We start from the raw sequence: 18,727 nt of genomic DNA, 5'->3' as shown, positions 1-18,727 counted from the left end.
ATGGTCAGGATGTGACTTTGCAGCTTGCTTCAAAGTAAACATGAAATCTTACAAAGATGCCAGAGAAGTTTTTAAGTCAATGATGGCTGGTAAATTCAATCAGCATCTAGTGTTGCGTTTTCCGTTTTGGTGCTCCCGCATGTTTTAGGTTATGTAGCCCAATTTTCTTAGCCTCATTTGGTTCCTATAATACTCATAATACAATTTATAATGTGGGGGGATATACAGTGAACAATATTTGCAAGTCTTATGCTTAATGGCAAAATACTAATTTTCTTTCCCTTGTCCTCCAAAATGCCTGTCCATAGGTGGATTGTACCTTGTAGGGCCTTTCTCTGTCACTGTCATCTCTTCACTGACCCCTTCACCCTCCCAAGTAAGCTACTATCCCTGGGACTGTGTTGTAAAGTTGCTTTCCCCCTACCTTAGACGGCCCTCGTTCTGCAGGCTGGCGAGAGCACATGGAGCGTCGGCGGAGGTTTGAGTTCGATTTCCGGGAACGAGATGACGAGCGGGGTTATCGACGGGTACGGTGTGGGAGCGGCAGCATGGATGATGACAGGGACAGTCTCCCTGAGTGGTGCTTAGAAGATGCAGAAGAAGAAATGGGAACATTTGACTCTTCTGGAGCGTTTCTCTCTTTAAAGGTGAACAGCTGTCTTGGGCCCTTTGCTTGCTTTGAGCAAGTATCCTGTTATGTTGGGAATGGATTATGAATGGTTATGTTGACTTTGTAGAAGGTGCAGAAGGAGCCAATCCCTGAGGAGCAGGAGATGGACTTCCGACCCGTGGAGGAAGGTGAAGAAAGATCTGACTCTGAAGGGAGCCACAATGAAGAAGCCAAAGATCATGAAAAGACCACCAAGAAAGAGGGAGAGAAAACAGATAGAGTAGTGGCAGGTAAGGGGAATGTCTTGCACATCTGTTCTATGCTGCAGTCTAGTATTTCCGTTAATTCAGTTACGTAGAATCGTGCAATGTTACAGAAGCGGTGGAAGAAGCAGTCCAAGTGTCTTCACCAGCTGCTAGGTCAGATACCCCACCGAAATCCCAGCCTCCAGACCTGCTGCAGACAAGCCTTTTTGAAAGGAAGGAAGAGTCCTTGCCAGAAAGAACAGAAAAACCAGAGGATAAAGAGAATCGAATGGAGAATACACCACCCGCCAAAATGTCCAGCAGAGGGGAAGGTAATAAACTTGATAGGTAAATTTAGTAAGTTTCCATTACTCATTGTGATTAAGTTGGCCTCTTGAGAGGCAAGGACTGTAGTATGGAGGCAAAGAGCCAGAGTTCACCAACTGGGTTAAAAATACATGTTTTGTTGGACATGCCATCTCAAATGCTTGCAGTGTACAAGTACTTCACTTTGCAGTACAGTCTAGAGAAACATCAGCTAGTCGTGGATATGCCTTATTGTTGTAGAGCAGATAGTCTGGGCAAATAGTCTGTGGCCAGGGAACAGGATTACTGGAATGTGTGGAGTTCTGCACTATTTGGACTTAAAACTGTTCCTTGAAGTAAGATTGGGTGCCTCCGCTGTAAGCAGTACCAGTATAGGAAGATTTGAAAATCATTTTGCTTTGGTGCTAATTTTGAGTTGTTGAATGTTTTTCTACAGTAAGTTTTCATTTTTTAGTTCATTATCTCTAACACTTTTCTTTAGATTTGGCTTCAGTTGCTCAACCTTTGCCACAGATTTCTGCAGACACAGCTTCTCCTGCTCATCTTTCTCCTCCTGTTTCCAATTCAAATCCTGCTTTGCGGCCAGTTCAGACACCTGTCACAGCAGCTCCAGGCATGGGCAACATTCCCACTGACCCAGATGATGAAGAGGGCCTCAAACACCTAGAGCAGGTGAAATTTCTTAAATTCCTTAGTTGTTGACAGTTGTGAGACTGGAGGAACTTGAAATGCAAAAAAAAATACTCGAAGCCCATAAAACCATAAATGCAGCTGAAACTTTACACTCCATGGTGCATACTTGAAAGCTGCTTTTCTTTCCTCCGTTATTATTTTGGAGAGTAATTCAAGCTGAAGTAGTACCTTTCTGAATAAGGGTACTATACCGACTATTAAAAAGCTAGAGATCCTAATGCTTACGACCACTGTCAAGTAGCCTTACCATTTGTCTTGGAAACCATAAAACAAGGTGTCAAAGAGGTTTTAAACAAAACCCACAACTAAATACCTAAATGGAGTGCAGACTGTGTGCATGGAAGTTAAGTGACAGCTGGGGTGCAGAGTATTTTTCATGCTAGTGCTCCTATGAACATGTTATTTTTTCACCATGGTACTGTGTGGGACCTTGTTGGCAAGTGTTCTAAAACTTTTCTTAAGTAGGTCAGCCGCGCTTATTCAGGATCTTGACATGGTGGTAGACTGAGCTGAGGGTTTGTGGTGCTGTTACACCAAGTCCTTGAGTTGCTTGTAATTCCTTGTGCACTTTTGAGCACTGGGTTGTATTTGGCACACTCATTTTCAAATTGGTAAGCACACATCTAACTTTGGTATTCCTTGCTGGTTTTGATGTCTCCTGCAGCAAGCAGAGAAGATGGTGGCATACCTGCAGGACAGTGCCCTTGATGATGAAAGACTAGCAGCAAAAATTCAAGAGCACAGAGCAAAGGGTTCCTCAATGCCGTTGTTCCATGAAGCCATGCAGAAGTGGTACTACAAAGATCCACAAGGAGAAATTCAGGGTAGGTCTGTGCCCTTTACACTTCCTCTTTTGTTTCACAGAACTGTTAGAGTTCTTCACAAGATAATCTCCAGCAGATGCTCATGCATGTTTTTACAAAAGCAGCGCAGGGAATGTACCACTCTAGAACTGGGTTTTGAAAATAGATCTGCCCATCACTACCCCCATCAGCTCAGAATGCCTAATGTCCAGAGTTACCATGGATAACGTTTGCTATCATTTCCTGTTTCTGTAAATTGAGGTTAGAATGGAACTTGTTTCATGCCAATAGTTACTCAGTTTCTGGATAGTAGTAGAAATAAAACAAGAACCTGAATGTTCAGTAGATGTTGAAGAATCCATGAGAAACACTGAAATCAGCTTTCTAGTATCAGCCTGAAGACACAGTATTGATGGAAGGGCAATCTCTTTAGAATCTAGAGCAAAGAGCAATGCTCAAGTGTGATCTCAGTTTAATTCACACTTGCAGCCAGTGCATTGTTAGTTCATATAATACAAACAATTTCATGCTTGCAGTTTTTGCTGAAGAAATTCCAGTTTTTGTGCCATCAAAGTTGGAATAAGCCTTTCATGTAGATATTTGCATCTTTTGCTTTAAGAAGGTACTTTCGAAGGTCTCGGGGCTCTGTTTTAGCAGTTGTTAGCTGACTTGCGAAAATACAATTAAGCAGTGATAAACTAAGTAGTAGTTGCTAATACTGTTGAGTATGAATGACTTCCTCAGTGATGAGCTCTAGATAGGATTTGAGGGGGTGTTATTCGTGGGATCTGTGCCAGTCTCGTCTGCAGGTATTGCACATCTTCAGGGTTTTCTTCTTGCCCTTTTAAGTTTAACAGGATGTTAACTATAAAGTGTTCATATTTGCTCAGTGTACTTTAAACTGTGTGTTAGTTGCTGTTGGGTGTTTATTGCTCAGTGATAATCTCAAGCTTTTTTGTGGTTTTTTTTTTTTATTATTAGAGTAAGTACTTCCTTGAAATGAAGGGAAGGATGGTGAGGCCCTGGCACAGGCTGCCTGGAGAAGCTGTGGCTGCCCCATCCCTGGCAGTGTTCAAGGCCAGGTTGGATGGGGCTTGGAGCAACCTGGTCTAGTGGAAGGTGTCCCTGCCTGTGGCAGGGGGTTGGAACTGGATGAGCTTTGAGGTCCCTTCCAACCCAAACCATTCCATGATTCTATGAATGTGGCCTCCAAGATGAAACACTACCATGTAATTTTTTTCTGTGATACCTCTTGTGGTTTCATATTCTCTAGGAGGAATTACCTTCTAAAGATGCTTCAGAAAGAGAAGGCAAGAATTTACTGAACATTCTTGCTTTTCAAAAGATACTTTTGCGAAACTTGGGGTTTTATGGTTCTTACATTAAGTATTCTTTTATATTGGCTTTGTGTCAATTAGGATATGTAAAATTAGTACAGGAGCCCTCCTTTGAAGGGAATGACTGAAATCTTTGTCAGGAAAAGATGAAGAGAACAAAAAGTGTAACTCTTTGAGGAAGGAAAGAGAAACTGGTTTCCTCATGATATTAAAAAATGTAATTATCCGAGGTAGATTTGCTTGTCTAAGTTCCAGAAGCAAAACTTCTGTAAAACATGAATTCCTCAGATTTGAAGGCTAGAGTTGGAACAGGCTAAGATGGTTTAATTATCTGTGTGGTGTATGTGGGGAAAGTAGTGCTTGTGCTTGCAGCACTATCAGCTAGCAGATACTGTTGAGGTCCACACTGAAGTTGCAGCTGTTGTCAGCCTGATGTTGAGCCTGAAGTAGTGAGGAAGTGTGTCGGAAGGCAGGACCACGCTACACACTGCTGTGGCTGCTTGGCTTCCATTTCAGAGCTGTCTTGTCTCTCTCCAGTACATGGTAAAAGGAGTAATGCACATTTCATTAAAGGCTGTAGCCACTGTAAAGACCTAATGTGCATTGACACTCTAGACTTGAATGTACTCTCTCCAGACAAGTGGATGAGATGGACAGGAAGGCTTGATGCTACGTACTGTGTTACTTTAACAAGCACCATGCTCTTTGTTTCCAGTATGCTCAACTTGGCCTTACTTCCCCTTCCCCCCCCTGCCATGTGTATTGGTTGTTGTTATTTCAGGTCCTTTCAGTAATCAGGAGATGGCAGAGTGGTTCCAGGCTGGATACTTCACTATGTCACTGTTGGTTAAGAGAGCTTGTGATGAGACTTTCCAGCCACTTGGAGACATCATGAAAATGTGGGGCAGGGTTCCCTTCACTCCAGGTCCAGCACCACTTCCACATCTGGTAATTGTGACAGTTACAGTATTCCAGTAGTCCTGTAGAAAGGAAATGAAGTTATTTACATGTCAGCTGCTCTGTCTTGGAATTTCAGGTGTTCCGAACACCAAAGTTAAATAACTTTTAAGAGGAGGAAAGACACTCAGTTTAAAAATGTTTGGTTTGCCATGTCTGTGGCTGGAAGGCTTGGCCCTGTTGTATATAGGCACTGTGTATTTCACAGTGACCATATTACAGACTTTGTAAATGTTGATCTCTGTATAGGTATTTTTCCGTTTTCTTTGTCTTTTCAGTTCAGAATACATCTTTTAGATTGTTTGTTTGCATTTGCAGTATGCTACTGTTATTACATATATTATTAAAATAAAATGTTTTATTCCTAAACATAGGGCGAACTGGACCAAGAGCGGCTGACTAGGCAACAAGAGTTGGCCTTGATCCAAATGCAGCACCTCCAGTATCAGCATCTTTTAATACAGTAAGACTGCCAGTTCCTGAGATCTTCCAGTGGCTGTGTTCTGCTCTGCATGTTTAATCGTCTGGGTTCACCTTCTTGTCATTATTTCCTTGGGCAATGGGGCTGGGAGTCCTTCACCTCCCGCAGCAGTAGCCTGTCTCCACAAGCACCAGAGGCCTTGACAGGATTAGCAGAGAGTGGGGCTACCTCAGGCACACTTTTGAGAATCTCTTTCAGTATCATGTATAGCTCCTGTGCTGAGACCTGCTATATAAGTAGCTGTTACGGTCAAGCTGGGTCTTGGCTGTCCTTATAATGCAGCTCAGATGTTCTGGAGTTAGGGGAAGGCTACAGTTTTTTGAACTAGAGATGGAGAAGGCAGAACTTAGTTTTGGTCTGCTTGCTCAATGAAGATCAGTGGAAAGTAACTGCTGGGAGAAGTGCTTTGTCATCTACTTTGCTAAAGCTGTCAGTTGTTCATCTGTGGTTAGCTTCTAACAATTTGTTTTGTTAGGAGCTTGGTGAAAAGAAAGGAGTCAGAGTACTCATTCAGGGGTCCTGAAAGCATATGCCATGATAATGATTTTTGAATACTGTTTGTCAGCTTATGATTTGATTGTGCAGGAATTTGCCTCTGTACTGGGGATGCCTTGACATATTGGGGAAGAGATTAATTTATGTAGGTGAGCAGTCATCAAAACCAGATTAATTTGAGCAATCTGTGTGTAATATGTAAAAAAAGTGAAGTAGTGTTGCACAGGGAAACACTGGACAGCAATCTGTTGATGTAGTTGAGGGTGAGAGAAATTTGGGTGTGGTCATGTGGGCCAATTTGGTTTATTCTTGTATTTTGATTCTTTTCAAGGGCCCTGTTCTGTGGTTTCCTTTAGTACTTAGCATGTACATTATATAGGTCAGTGGGCATTAGTCATGGAGAATGAATCTGTGCAGCTTCTGCAACTTGGGCATTATATAAATAAGCAAGTGAACAAATACCAGTGATTCTCTGCTTCTCTTTTGAAGACAACAATATGCACAGGTGCTAGCTCAGCAGCAAAAGGCAGCCCTCTCATCCCAGCAGCAGCAGCAGCTCGCTATTCTCTTGCAACAGTTCCAGGCCTTGAAGATGAGGTGAGTTAGCCTAGACTTGAACTGTATTCCATTCTCTCCTATATGCTAACTTGTATATAATTATTAAAATCTTGTCAGTGTCTGTCCTATTCAAGTTTGCCTATATTTGAGCATTACATGTTTTCAAGATTGTGTGAATATGATACAGATGCAGGATGTCAAATACTTCCTTAGATAAATAGCCTTTATCTCAGAGAATGTTTAGGGAAAATCTTTATAGTTGAAATCGTACCTTTTTGACAGATCTGTTGTGTCGGTAACAGAATGGCTTTGCCAGCTCAGTCCTGCAATACCAGATGCTTGTTCCTCAAACTAGCCTATCAGCGCAAACATGAAACTGTAGCAGTAGCTGGCTCAGCCATTGACTTGGCAGTAGGGATGAGATAAGCAAGAACTCTGCAAGCAACTAGTGTTGTCCACATCATGTTTTTGTTTTAAATAGAGGTGTGGAAGGAAAGGAGTATGTTACAAGTTACTGAATCTCATGTGTGTTCAGAGCACTCCTGTCCCTGGAAGTGGCATGTTGATTCTTCCTGTTGGTATTACAGAATATCTGAACAGAACATGATGCCCCCTGTTACAAGGTCTGTGTCAGTGCCGGACACTGGCTCAATATGGGAACTACAGTCAGCTTCACAACCTACAGGTAAGACGCTTAGCATGTGTCAGACCTGTAGAGAAAAGTTAGTGTATTAAGAATCAGCATCTTCGAGATGATCACTCCCTTCTTGACATGAGGGGAAATTATCAGTATTTTTTAATTGGTTCAGCCTCCTTGGCGTTGCAATTTAGATTTCATTTGAGCTGTGAAGAATGTGGTAATTTTTCTGATGGTTATAGGAAGTTTTGATGTTAAGGGATTGAGTGCTATAAGTGTGGTCTGCTCTGATGGGAGGAGTTTGAATAGATAATTCTTGGAAACCCAAGCTTGCTTCAGTAATTGACAAGCCTTGTTCTACAGGAAGAAAAGGTGGCCCTCTGCTGACTAAGACTAATGTGTTGTCATGATTTTAGTTCATAAAACGTAACAGCATACACAAGATTTTCTCCCTTTCATATGTCTTTTTGTTGATGTGCTTATTTTTGCTTGTCAATGTTTGTTTTCTTCCCTATCTAGTTTGGGAAGGAAGCAGTGTCTGGGATCTCCCCATTGATACTGCAGCTCAGGGATCAGCTCTAGAACAACTTCAGCAGCTCGAGAAGGCCAAAGCTGCAAAGGTCAGAAACTGTTTAATACTGTAAGAAGTTGGGATTGCTGTTCTGCAATGAACTGTTTCCTAAGCCAGTGGAAGACACTTAGCTCCTCAGTCTTCATGCCACTGTATGATTTTGATTGTATTTTCATGGAAAACACTGTAAAGGGAATAGAGATTATAGAAACCAGTTAATGAAATCCTTGTGGACTGCTGTTTGGCAACCATTGCTGTGGAGGTACTACTGACCTCTAAAGTAGTGCTTATGTGTTTTACGCTTCTGACTAAAACCAATTCACTAGCCACCTCTGTTTCAAAATGAAATCATCATGAGCTGTCATGCTGTGCAGGTAGTTGTGCTCTTAATCTTTGCATCTTGTCACCAGAGTTGGTTTGGGTAACCTCAAGTTTGTCAGGGTTGTTTCACATTTAGTTTAGTATTAAATTATTTTTGTGAGTTTGAACCTTTATGATTCTGTACATTTCCTGAAATTAGTTATTATTATGATGGCTGCAATCAACTTGCTACTAGCTTCTGAAGTCAGAGGTTATTTTAAGGAGCTGATACAGAAAGACTGACTAGAGAACTGATGTTCATTACTGAACAGAAATTGTCAGACATGGTGCTAGACTACTTGAGGAATCTGACCCCAGTAGGCAGCCAGCTGATAGGTAAAATTACAATTAAGGGAGAGCATCTGTCAGAGGCCTTATTTGTTATGGTGTTACTATAATCTCCACAGAGTTGTCCTAGGAAATGGTGTAGGAATACGTTACCTGCATCTGAGTGTAGTTTTATGTGAATTGTAGCTAGAGCAAGAGAGGAGAGAAGTGGAAATGAGGGCCAAACGAGAGGAAGAGGAGAGGAAAAGGCAGGAGGAGCTTCGGAGGCAACAAGAAGAGCTACTTAGGAGGCAGCAGGAAGATGAGAGGAAACGACGGGAAGAAGAAGAACTGGCCCGCAGGAAGCAAGTGAGTTTCCTCAATGTAGTTAATCTATAATTAATTTTAATGATTTAAAAAACTCACTTTAAGAATCCTGTGGGGTCTAATTAATCTTTGGTAGGTGTGTATGAAGAGAGTTCTAATATTTTTCATGTGAGTATATGAAATTATTCTTCTACTCTTAATTTTAAGAGCCCAAATTGCAGTTTGAGAAATGGGCTTTGATGCATCGATTCAAGATAGGTTTCTGTTTGTGAGATGAGAGGCTTTTATTCTTTGTGGAATATTCCCTCCCAGCTTCTTAGTGTCAATACTGGAATTCAGTTAGTTGCCCAGTTATTGCATGCTTAATCTTTATTCATGATTTATGCAGTCTAGTGTTTTTATAATGGTATGGTCTGGACCTGTTCCAGATGAATATAAAGGGTTATAGTGGGGAAAAAGTGATGTAGCATTTAGCTTTTTTTCCCTCTTGTTTGGGGGTTTTTATAACTTAGTAAAGAATTTTTTTAAAATAATGTATCTGGTTTATGTCACATAGTCTGTCAGCTTGGTTTTCTTGAGTTGATATTTGGAAAAGGAAGGATGTAGTTGGGGCAAGCAGATAAGAATGAATTACGTGATTTGTGTTGCAGGATGAATGAACGCAGTTGTATGTTCTTAATCGTGCAAGAACATGAAATTGAGGCATTATTAGCTTGTGGTTTCTAGCAGTAACTTCTGAATATTGTATGGAAGAAAGATTAATTGTTCCTTAAGTGTTGCAGGAGAGAAAGACAGTGAAAGTTCAAAGTTTCACTCTGTATGTGAAGGATATGGGCAAGCGCATTGGTGAGGTTGTTAACCAAGGAGTTAGTCAACAAATGCCCTCTAAAGTAGCACATGAATAAAAGGTGAAAGTAATAAATAATTCTGTCCTTTATCATATTTTCTATTTCCTTAGGTAGGCAGTCGTAAAGTGTTTTTCCTGGTTTAAGGATCAGACACTTTTGAGGAAGCTTCTAGAATCTTTAGGTAGTCACAGACCTCAATTTACTCATTGTTTTGGGTTTTGTCATTGAAGATTTCTTTTAAGAGACTGCATTATGTGGTTAACTTTCATGGTATCTTTAAGAATCAAGTCTGTAAATTAATGGCTCTTTGCTTTACTGTATTTACTTTTGTTTACAGCCAGTCATTATGGTATAAAGTATAAAAGCATCCTTTGATGCTCAAGTTCAAGCTTTACTGTACCATTAAAGCAGTAATATACTCAAAAATTTAAATTTTGAAATAAGTTGCTTTAGATCTGTTCTAATAACTAATTTTTCAGCTGATCACCTGGTAACTCAATGTGTGTCATCCATGGTGGCTTCAAATAAATAGACTTGGGTTGTTTCTTTTCAGATTAACGCTTTTGCTACTGTCTATAACGTCATAGAAATGTCCATTAAATTATGAAGGTTTTTTGTCCTCTTTGGATTTGTATGGTAAACAATCTGACTCTGTAAGATGTCATGGGAAATAATTTACAAGGAGGAAGTAGAATGGGGTTGAAAAGCAGTAACAGCAACTATCTTAGTTCATTACCAATGGAATAATTGCCACAATGCTTCATTCTGAGCAGTAAAGTCTTGAAAAGGTAACAAAGGGTTTAAACACTTCTCTGGAAAGAGAAAAGAATATTGTATTATGTATTTTAAAAACAAAAAGAAACTGGTCTAATATTTGAATCTGAATTCTGAAGGCATTGTAGAATCAGGGATGAACTGCTTTATTAGCATGGATTTATACAGAGGAGATGATGCTTAACAAATTTGATTAACTTCTTTTGAGGAGATGACAGTGAGAGCTGAGAGGGGTGAAGCAGTAGACTTAATCTGCCTGGACTTCAGGAAGGCTTTTGATGTAATACTGCATAAAAGACTAGTATATAAGGTTAGTAAATATGCTGTTGATGGTGAATTCTAAGTAAATTAAAAAAAAAAACAAACAACCAAAAACCCAAACCAAAACTAACAGACATTCAATTCTGTAGGATGAAATGTCATACCAAATGTTGAATCTGGTTCTGTTCATGGTTTTCCTCAGTTACTTGCACTGTGAAATTGCAAACAGTAATGCTCAGCTTGTGTAGCCCCTGTATTTCTTTTTTGTTTCTGGTCTAATATCTTCTATTTTGTAATGGTTGATTGCTTTCAAGAACCAAATGTGAGGTTTAATAATTAGGTAATAATTGCTTTGTCTGAATTACATCTTCAGTGCTCCCTTTAAAGTATCTGGGTCAAAGATGGATCCATAAAATGAAAAAAATTAGGTCCTAGTGACATAAGCAAGCAGAATGCAGGTGCTACCAATTACAAAAAAAATCCATAATATTCTATTGAAGAATCCAGTGTCTATTGAAATGGGGATTGCTACTTATGGATTTTCTGCTATATTACAGGTATTTTAAAAGACCTAGAATGAGTTGTGTGTACAGCAATATATGTTCACTTGAAAACAATTATTAGAGAAGATGCTAAAGAATAGTGGGATTCTTATAGAGGAGGAAGCCATAAATATGGGACCAGTAAGAGCCAAAGGAATGAGTCTGTTTCCCATAAAAGTTAGTGGCAGGATGCTGGAGAGCTTTGAATGCTTTTGGTCACATGTCCAAACAAAAATAATTGAATAATAAGAAGACACAGAAATGAACATTAAATCAGTGTTTTCTATAGCTGTGAAGAGTAGGAAAAAAAGAATTCCATCAGCTGCATGGTTCCCAACTTTTCATAACCTTGCAGTTTTTTTCCCTTATGCTGGTACAACACAGTTCAGCTTTAGTTCTTTAGGAGAGTGCAGGCTTTATAAATTGCTGTTATTCAACAGTACCTTTTGAGCAAGAAGGAGATCCCTACAGCTTTATTCATGTCTATTCTAGCCTTGCTTCCCAAAAGGAAAGTAGGGCAGAGATGCCAATGAGCTGCTGTCCTATAGGAGGACTTGGTGACTTTGTTCATCTCAGGTATATTTTATGTTGATGACTAGTGCTGAACATCCTGCCCAGCCTGGGCAGTAGCTTGGCATCCTGAGCTGAGATCCTGGTGTGTGGTCTGTAGTCAAAGAAAAACATACTGGCACACCTCCAGCCTCTTCAGTAGACTTTTCAGTGCAATAAACAATAAGCAGAAATTTTTCAGCACTTGTACTGGGGACACGATTACTGCAACTTGACTGCATGTGTCCAATCCATACACTTACAGGCCCAAGTTACAGAAAGAGTTGAGGTGATGCGTGTTGTACTTAAAGCTTTTGTGAATATGACAAATCAAGAGTTAATTAATGAGATGGTGATTCAAAGGCTGCTGGTTTATGTCCAGCAAGTAGAAGCAAAACTTAACACTTATTGTACTTGCATTTAGCACTAAACCAGTTAAGTGATACACAAAAGTATGAATCGCTTGGCTTGTAGATGGTGCCGTAGGATTGCTTATAAAAAATCCTCTGTCTACTGACAGCTATATTGTAGACATCTGAAGTTAGCTGTGTTAAACACCTGGTCCAGATGTTCAGTTAACTGTACTGCAGTTTATCTATGCTGTGTATAGAAGGTTTGTTACCAGACTGAGTAAAAGGGACTTGGATTTCAGAATTAATTTCCTTGATTTAACAGAGTTCAAAATTTATGTCCATGTTGCACAGTTAGTCTCCCTTTGCCCTATAAATAATATATTGCTTAAAGAAACTTGAGAGGACAATTGTACAGTACTGATCATTCAAAAGGAAAATGTATTCATGAAAACTTGAAGTTCTTGTTCAAACAGTAGGATCTGTAGGTTTGAGCTTGTAGGGTAAGTCAGAAAGTGGAGAGAAAAATAAAGGGATGAAAAGTAGGGTGGCCTTAACATAGTTGCTAGACTTTAGAGATTAGAAAAGTCAGTAAAACCCAAGGCTGTTTAATGCTAAGGGAAAGTCAGAACTGGGGACACACAGATGCACTCCCGTGTAGCAGCATACAGGAAACAAGCGAAAGACTGGTCATTCCCTTTTCCTCCAAAAGCAAGTAGGAGAATGGAAAAACAATGTTTACCTTGATCTTCAGAATGGTAGGAATGGGTGGTGATGTGTTATTTTTGAGTTAAGTAAATAATTTTTCTATGTGGAAAGCAAACCGTAATTTATTGGAAGCTATTTAAATAATATAGAGATAGCCAAAAATCAAAGCCCTCAAGAGCCCATAGTATTTAAATAGTATAGGAATAGTCCAGTCAAAGCCCTTTCATTAAGTTCCACATCTGTGGAAGTTCATTAAGTTCCAAAGGTTACAGTGTCCTCAAATGCACTGGGCTTCTTCAATTTATTTCTGCTGTCTGGAGATGTGGTTTTAGTTTTGTAGGGCACTTGAGTAGTCACTGTTTAGAAACTCTTGTAACTAGGAAAAAAGCTACTCCTATAAGTAGGAAAAGCTTCTAACTTACAGCTGACACCCCCAAAAAATGATTTAATGGTACTCACACATTGAAATACAGGTATATGTTTAGGTACAGTTAGTGCATACTGGAAAGGGGAGTCTTGCCCATTGCTTTCATTCTGAACACCATTATTTTTAAAACCAAAGATAGTGATTTTATGTGTTTTCTTTTTCATTAAAATAATTATGTATGAGATACACACTACATCAAAAAAAACCCTGTTAACATGTTGGTCTGTAGTGTTTAATAGAGCTGTTTTTAGTAGTGCATAGTTTGGAGCTAAGGAGCTCTTCTTGAGGCCATTTATCTGGCCAGACCATGTTGTAGTCTGTGTTCTCATGCAGTTGATCAATAAAATGGCATTTATAGATTGACACTTTGTTCCCAACTCCAGGAGGAAGCCCTGAGGCGACAGCGGGAGCAGGAAATTGCACTAAGGCGGCAGCGGGAGGAAGAGGAGAGACAACAACAGGAGGAAGCACTTAGAAGATTGGAAGAGAGAAGAAGAGAAGAGGAAGAAAGACGGCAGCGAGAGGAGTTACTGCGTAAACAGGTGAAAAATGGGATAAGGGACTTGGTATATTTAATTATGGAGCTTGCCAGAATGAACAAGCTTTGAAACTTGCATCTGTACCTCAGATGCCATCAGTTTTGGTGGAGGAAAGCAAAGCTTGTAGACAGTATCAGGTGAATAGTTTACCTTTATCCTGATTTCAGAGTAGATAATTGGAATCCCATCTGCTGTTAGGCACATTGATTAGTGTTGAATGAGTGTCTTCCTTCATGTTTGAGTCTTAAGAATAGCTTTGCAGCATGGTATTTCTACTCATTTCTGTAAAAGAAAGGCAGAGTACAGTACCATAATAATAAGGATTTATTTTGAGCCTTTGCTATAGAATCATACTATAGAATGATACTTCTTCAGCATCAACTGAGATGATTGGTTTTGCCAGTCTTCCTGTACTATGCCAAGACTATACCCACAGTCAGTGTTTCAGCTCTTTCCTTTTCTTGTCTTATTATGTTTTCCTTTGGGGTCAGCTTTAGAAGTACCTAATGAGTAACTTGAGCTTCCAGACCCCTGATTCATACTGTCACCATTCCTAAATCAAACTAACCTTGAAACATGATTGGCTTCACATTAACTTCCAGTTTTACTTCAGAATTGACAGGCTTTTTCAGGGACTTCCTTTGTAAGACATTCGTCAACATTTTTGTCCCACCACACAGTCATCTTCTTTTCTTAGCAGAAATATCTTACCCTTTGCAACTCTAATGTTGAATTTACAATAGTCAGTATCACTGCTTTCTTCTTTCATGCCAAAATCTCTTCTCCCTTTACTCCTGTCAAGTTTTATTTAAGTGTAGCAGTACTTGACTGTAAGTAATATGAGCAGACAGAAGGTCAGACTGAAAGGTATGTAATTCCTGACAGGAAAGTGTTATGAAATTAGCTAGTCTGAATTACGGAGATGTTATTCTCTTCCAAATACTTCATTCCTTGGTGGAGCAATGGGAAACCCTGCATTTTCATGAGACATAAGCTATATTAGTGGGCTGAGAAATGTAAAGATAAATTAACAACTTACACAGCACAGGTTCCAAATACAAAGGCCTTTCCCTGTTCTGTTGTAATGTTAATACCACAGAGTACGAGTAATTTTGACCTTCCAAGTCTACTTAGACTTTACTCCTCTTTATGTCCTGGGAAGGAAGAGGAGGCTGCCAAGTGGGCACGTGAAGAGGAGGAAGCTCAACGGCGACTTGAAGAAAGTCGGCTGCGCATGGAAGAAGAGGCAGCCAGACAGCGTCTCGAAGAAGAAGAACGAAAGCGCAAGGAGCTGGAACTCCAGCGCCAGAAAGAAATAATGAGACAGAGGCAGCAGCAGCAGGAGGCTTTACGACGGCTGCAACAGCAGCAGCAACAGCAGCAGCTTGCACAAATGAAGGTAATGTGTTTCTGTAGTTTCACTTCCTCTTCAGTTTGGTGTAGTAAGTAAAACCACGGCTGGATTGTGGGTTGTCTGGGCTCACCTGAGCAGAGCAGGGATGGATGAACTATTTGGAGGGGGAGAAGGATAAATAGTTGACTGGGAAAATGATGGGAGGAACAAGAGGAGGATAGGTTACAAAATAAAAAGGGAAAAGGTTCAGTCAGTAGAAGTGTACTGGAAAGGGATTCACAGATGAGTACAGATGTTTTGAGTGCTGTAGTAAGTAAGGGCCACTGCAGAGTTCCGAAAGCTTAGAATATCTTTAAAATCAAAATTGATTTTTTTTTGTTTTAGACAGTGATGTGTTAATTATCCTTGATACACTGTCTTTGACACTGATCAGAGGGCAATTAAAAGAAATACGCTGTTGGTACTTTTTCCTACTTAATTATTCCATCTTATACTTTTCAGTTTTGTGTTAAACTTTAAAGGTAGCCTGATTTTTTTCCCCTTGTGCAATGGGCTTATGCTGTTATTTTTCATTATTATACTTTAGTAGTGTTCTCTAAGATGTTTTGTAATTCCTAATGATGCGGGGTTTTTGGCCCAGCTCCCTTCATCTTCAACATGGGGTCAACAATCAAATTCAGGAGCTTGTCAATCCCAGACCACACTGTCACTGGCGGAAATTCAGAAGTTAGAAGAAGAACGAGAACGGCAGCTTCGAGAAGAGGTAAGTGCTAACAGTGATGGAGTGTAACTTGTTAGAGTAGACTCAACTATGTGACTACTGATTTAGGAATGGTGAGGATGAGGAATGGTTTCTTAAAACAGTATAACTCAGGTACAGTTATTTCTACTCATGCTGTGATACGTTTGTAATATGCACAAGACCAGGGCAGCTGGGGGGTTACAGACTGGGAAACACAGGGTGGGAACAACTGGTGGTAGGAGAGAATTTTTTCCTCCAAGACACCAACTACTTAGTTGGCTGCAGTCATGATTTAACATATTTATTCTGTTCTGGGCTAATAAACTGTTTGTATTTACTGGTTACTTAAGTGTTTCCCCTTTTAGAGGAATTGTAATGGCTAAAAAAAAACAGTAGGTCAGGCAAACTCCTCCAGAAGAGAGTGAAATCGGTTTGAAACCAGTTTCCCAGCTAGAATTTTGAATAGTAATGATCTTCTGTAAGTATGAACAAGCACTTTTGTCTTGCATGCAACAGCAAAGGCGTCAGCAGCGTGAACTAATGAAGGCCCTCCAGCAGCAGCAGCAACAGCAGCAAAAGTTGTCAGGCTGGGGTAATGTCACCAAACCAACGGGCACTACCAAGTCCCTGCTGGAGATACAGCAGGAAGAGGCACGGCAAATGCAGAAACAGCAGCAACAGCAACACCAGCAGCCGAACAGAGTCAGAAATACTACGGTACATATGGCTTTTGTCTGATTAGTACATGGAGGGAAACGGTACGTGACAGTTCTCCATGTCTGGTTCTAATAACCAGGATCTCTTTATTATGTTTCAACAGCACTCTAACCTGCACACCAGCATTGGGAATTCAGTGTGGGGCTCCCTAAACACTAATCCCAGCAACCAGTGGGCGTCTGACCTAGTCAGTAGCATCTGGAGTAATGCTGATACCAAAAACTCAAACATGGGTTTCTGGGATGATGCAGTGAAGGAAGTGGGACCTCGTAACTCGACCAATAAAAACAAAAGCAATGCCAGCCTCAGGTAGGAATTGGGGAAGCAGACTTTGCAAAGAAAGGCTACCACTCCTGAGATGATCACTTAGCAGTTATAACGTCTTCACGTGTTTTCCTTTTTTTTCGGTGGCACTCGGGATCTGTTTTGACCACAAAAATAGCTAATAGGTGACCCTTCACAATTTACTTTGTAATCTACTTAAATTAGTTAGTTCTTTAACAGTTTGCATCTTGTAACCTAGCGAGTCTCGTAACACTGTACTGTGTACTATACTGTTAATAAGTCTGGCAATTTATAATTTATTGTCTGTGTTTTGTTTACCTCAGTAAATCTGTTGGTATTACAAGTAGACAAAACAAGAAGGTGGAAGAAGAGGAGAAGCTGTTGAAATTGTTCCAGGGGGTAAATAAAGCCCAGGATGGATTCACTCAGTGGTGTGAACAGATGCTTCATGCACTCAACACAGCCAACAACTTAGATGGTAAGAGGTGGGAGGAACATAAATGATTCACTGTGAGAAACAATATCTTTGTTTCTTGAGCAGGTTGTTCTGGGGGAAAGTAATGGCATCAAAGTAATGTTTTTAATGCAGTCAGCAAAATTTTTATAATAAAAATCTTTAGTAGTGGTCTGAAGAGCTGGCTGCATCTTCTCCATGGTTTTTGTTGGCCTAACTGTATGAAATCAGGGGGGATGGGAAACAGTTATAAAGTCTGCCACCCAGAGGATTTTTGGTGATCACAGAAGCATTATCAAGCAGATGGATGAGGATCCAGTTCACTTCTAACGCAGGCCAAGTTATATGCCTGTGTGCAAAGCCTTTTTTGGTGTGAAACTGGTTGGGTTTTTTAGTAATTCTGCTGGAGTGCATGTAGAGGAGTACCCAGTCTGAAATCACAGACTCGTACCTTCTTGTACCAAAGTACTGCAGGCATCCTACTGCCTCCAGTGTGGACCAGTGCAAACCCTTGTACTCCAGCACCTGCATGCTGCAAAGTTGTGGTTCTGTGGGACCCATGAACCTGAGTGGGGAACCAGTGCTGCCCTAAAAGCCAGGAGGATCACACTTTGCACAGCTTCCCTTTTCTTAACTTGTTGGCCTCATCTGGGATGTACTAACTAGCTGCATCTGGTGTCTGAGGAGAGGGATTGGCCCCACAGTGCCATTGTGGGTCAGACATTCTCAGTGTTACCATGCTTTCAAGGCTACTTTGTGCCACAAGTGGTGTCTGGCTGGCTGGTGATTTTGCTTTGTCCTTCTCCATGTTAAAATAAAACTCAGTGCAAGAAAGATAGTTTAAGAAAAGAAAAGCTGGTAAGGAAGGCTTGCAAGTGACCTAGCTGTGGAACTTCAGGTGCTTGCAGTTCAGGTCAGTCACTGTGGAGTGTGATCTGTTGTGCTTCAGACAAAAAGAGCTTGTATTGATGACAGCTCTGAAAAGAGTGTTTTCCATTTGGGCATTGCATTAAGTTTGAGCTTTATATCTGGTGGGGTAACATACCCTTAGGATTGTCAGTTTTTCATTCTCATCGCATCAGCTGGCTTCCTTACCCTTGCTTTGACTGCACTATAGATGAAGCATTGTGTCACAGGGTTTTACTGTAGGGCAAGTGGAAGGGCAAGGGGGTTTTGTGGCTACTAGATTAGCAAATATTTGAAACAAATCCAAAGCTTGTGTTTATTGCGTGCATGTGTTCACGTATCAACACGCATTCCCTCATGGTCTGCTTTCTTTTTGCAGTTCCCACGTTTGTTTCTTTCCTGAAGGAAGTGGAGTCTCCATATGAGGTCCATGATTACATCAGAGCCTATCTTGGAGATACTCCTGAGGCCAAGGAGTTTGCCAAGCAGTTTCTTGAGCGCCGTGCCAAACAGAAAGCCAGTCAGCAGCGGCAACAGCAGCAGCAACAGGTAAATCTTACTCTCTACAGTCCTCAGGAGTGTATAGGGGTTATGTCTGAGTTC

At 40.5% G+C, this 18,727-nt stretch overlaps 1 protein-coding gene across 12 annotated transcripts in view; it reads left to right on the top strand.

The window, feature by feature from the left end:
* Positions 1–18,727, top strand: part of GIGYF2 (GRB10 interacting GYF protein 2) — a 79,526-nt gene that overhangs the window by 56,800 nt on the left and 3,999 nt on the right. For 5 of the 12 annotated variants that reach the window (XM_065675093.1, XM_065675103.1, XM_065675097.1 and 2 more), the window contains 19 exons: positions 430–647; positions 738–900; positions 987–1,187; positions 1,664–1,854; positions 2,540–2,699; positions 4,797–4,963; positions 5,347–5,435; positions 6,438–6,545; positions 7,094–7,191; positions 7,663–7,763; positions 8,549–8,710; positions 10,499–10,600; positions 13,511–13,669; positions 14,829–15,065; positions 15,661–15,783; positions 16,279–16,479; positions 16,583–16,788; positions 17,088–17,242; positions 18,504–18,673. In XM_065675093.1, coding sequence (XP_065531165.1) covers positions 430–647; positions 738–900; positions 987–1,187; positions 1,664–1,854; positions 2,540–2,699; positions 4,797–4,963; positions 5,347–5,435; positions 6,438–6,545; positions 7,094–7,191; positions 7,663–7,763; positions 8,549–8,710; positions 10,499–10,600; positions 13,511–13,669; positions 14,829–15,065; positions 15,661–15,783; positions 16,279–16,479; positions 16,583–16,788; positions 17,088–17,242; positions 18,504–18,673 — 3,011 coding nt within the window. The remainder of the gene's footprint in view (positions 1–429; positions 648–737; positions 901–986; positions 1,188–1,663; positions 1,855–2,539; positions 2,700–4,796; positions 4,964–5,346; positions 5,436–6,437; positions 6,546–7,093; positions 7,192–7,662; positions 7,764–8,548; positions 8,711–10,498; positions 10,601–13,510; positions 13,670–14,828; positions 15,066–15,660; positions 15,784–16,278; positions 16,480–16,582; positions 16,789–17,087; positions 17,243–18,503; positions 18,674–18,727) is intronic. The other 7 variants (XM_065675096.1, XM_065675104.1, XM_065675095.1 and 4 more) reach the window with 6 other exon arrangements.

The sequence above is a fragment of the Lathamus discolor genome, chromosome 3, assembly GCF_037157495.1.
Source record: "Lathamus discolor isolate bLatDis1 chromosome 3, bLatDis1.hap1, whole genome shotgun sequence".
Classification (NCBI taxonomy): Eukaryota; Metazoa; Chordata; class Aves; order Psittaciformes; family Psittacidae; genus Lathamus; species Lathamus discolor.
The sequence above is the reverse complement of the archived record's forward strand: the minus strand, read 5'-3'. Positions and strand labels throughout refer to the sequence as shown.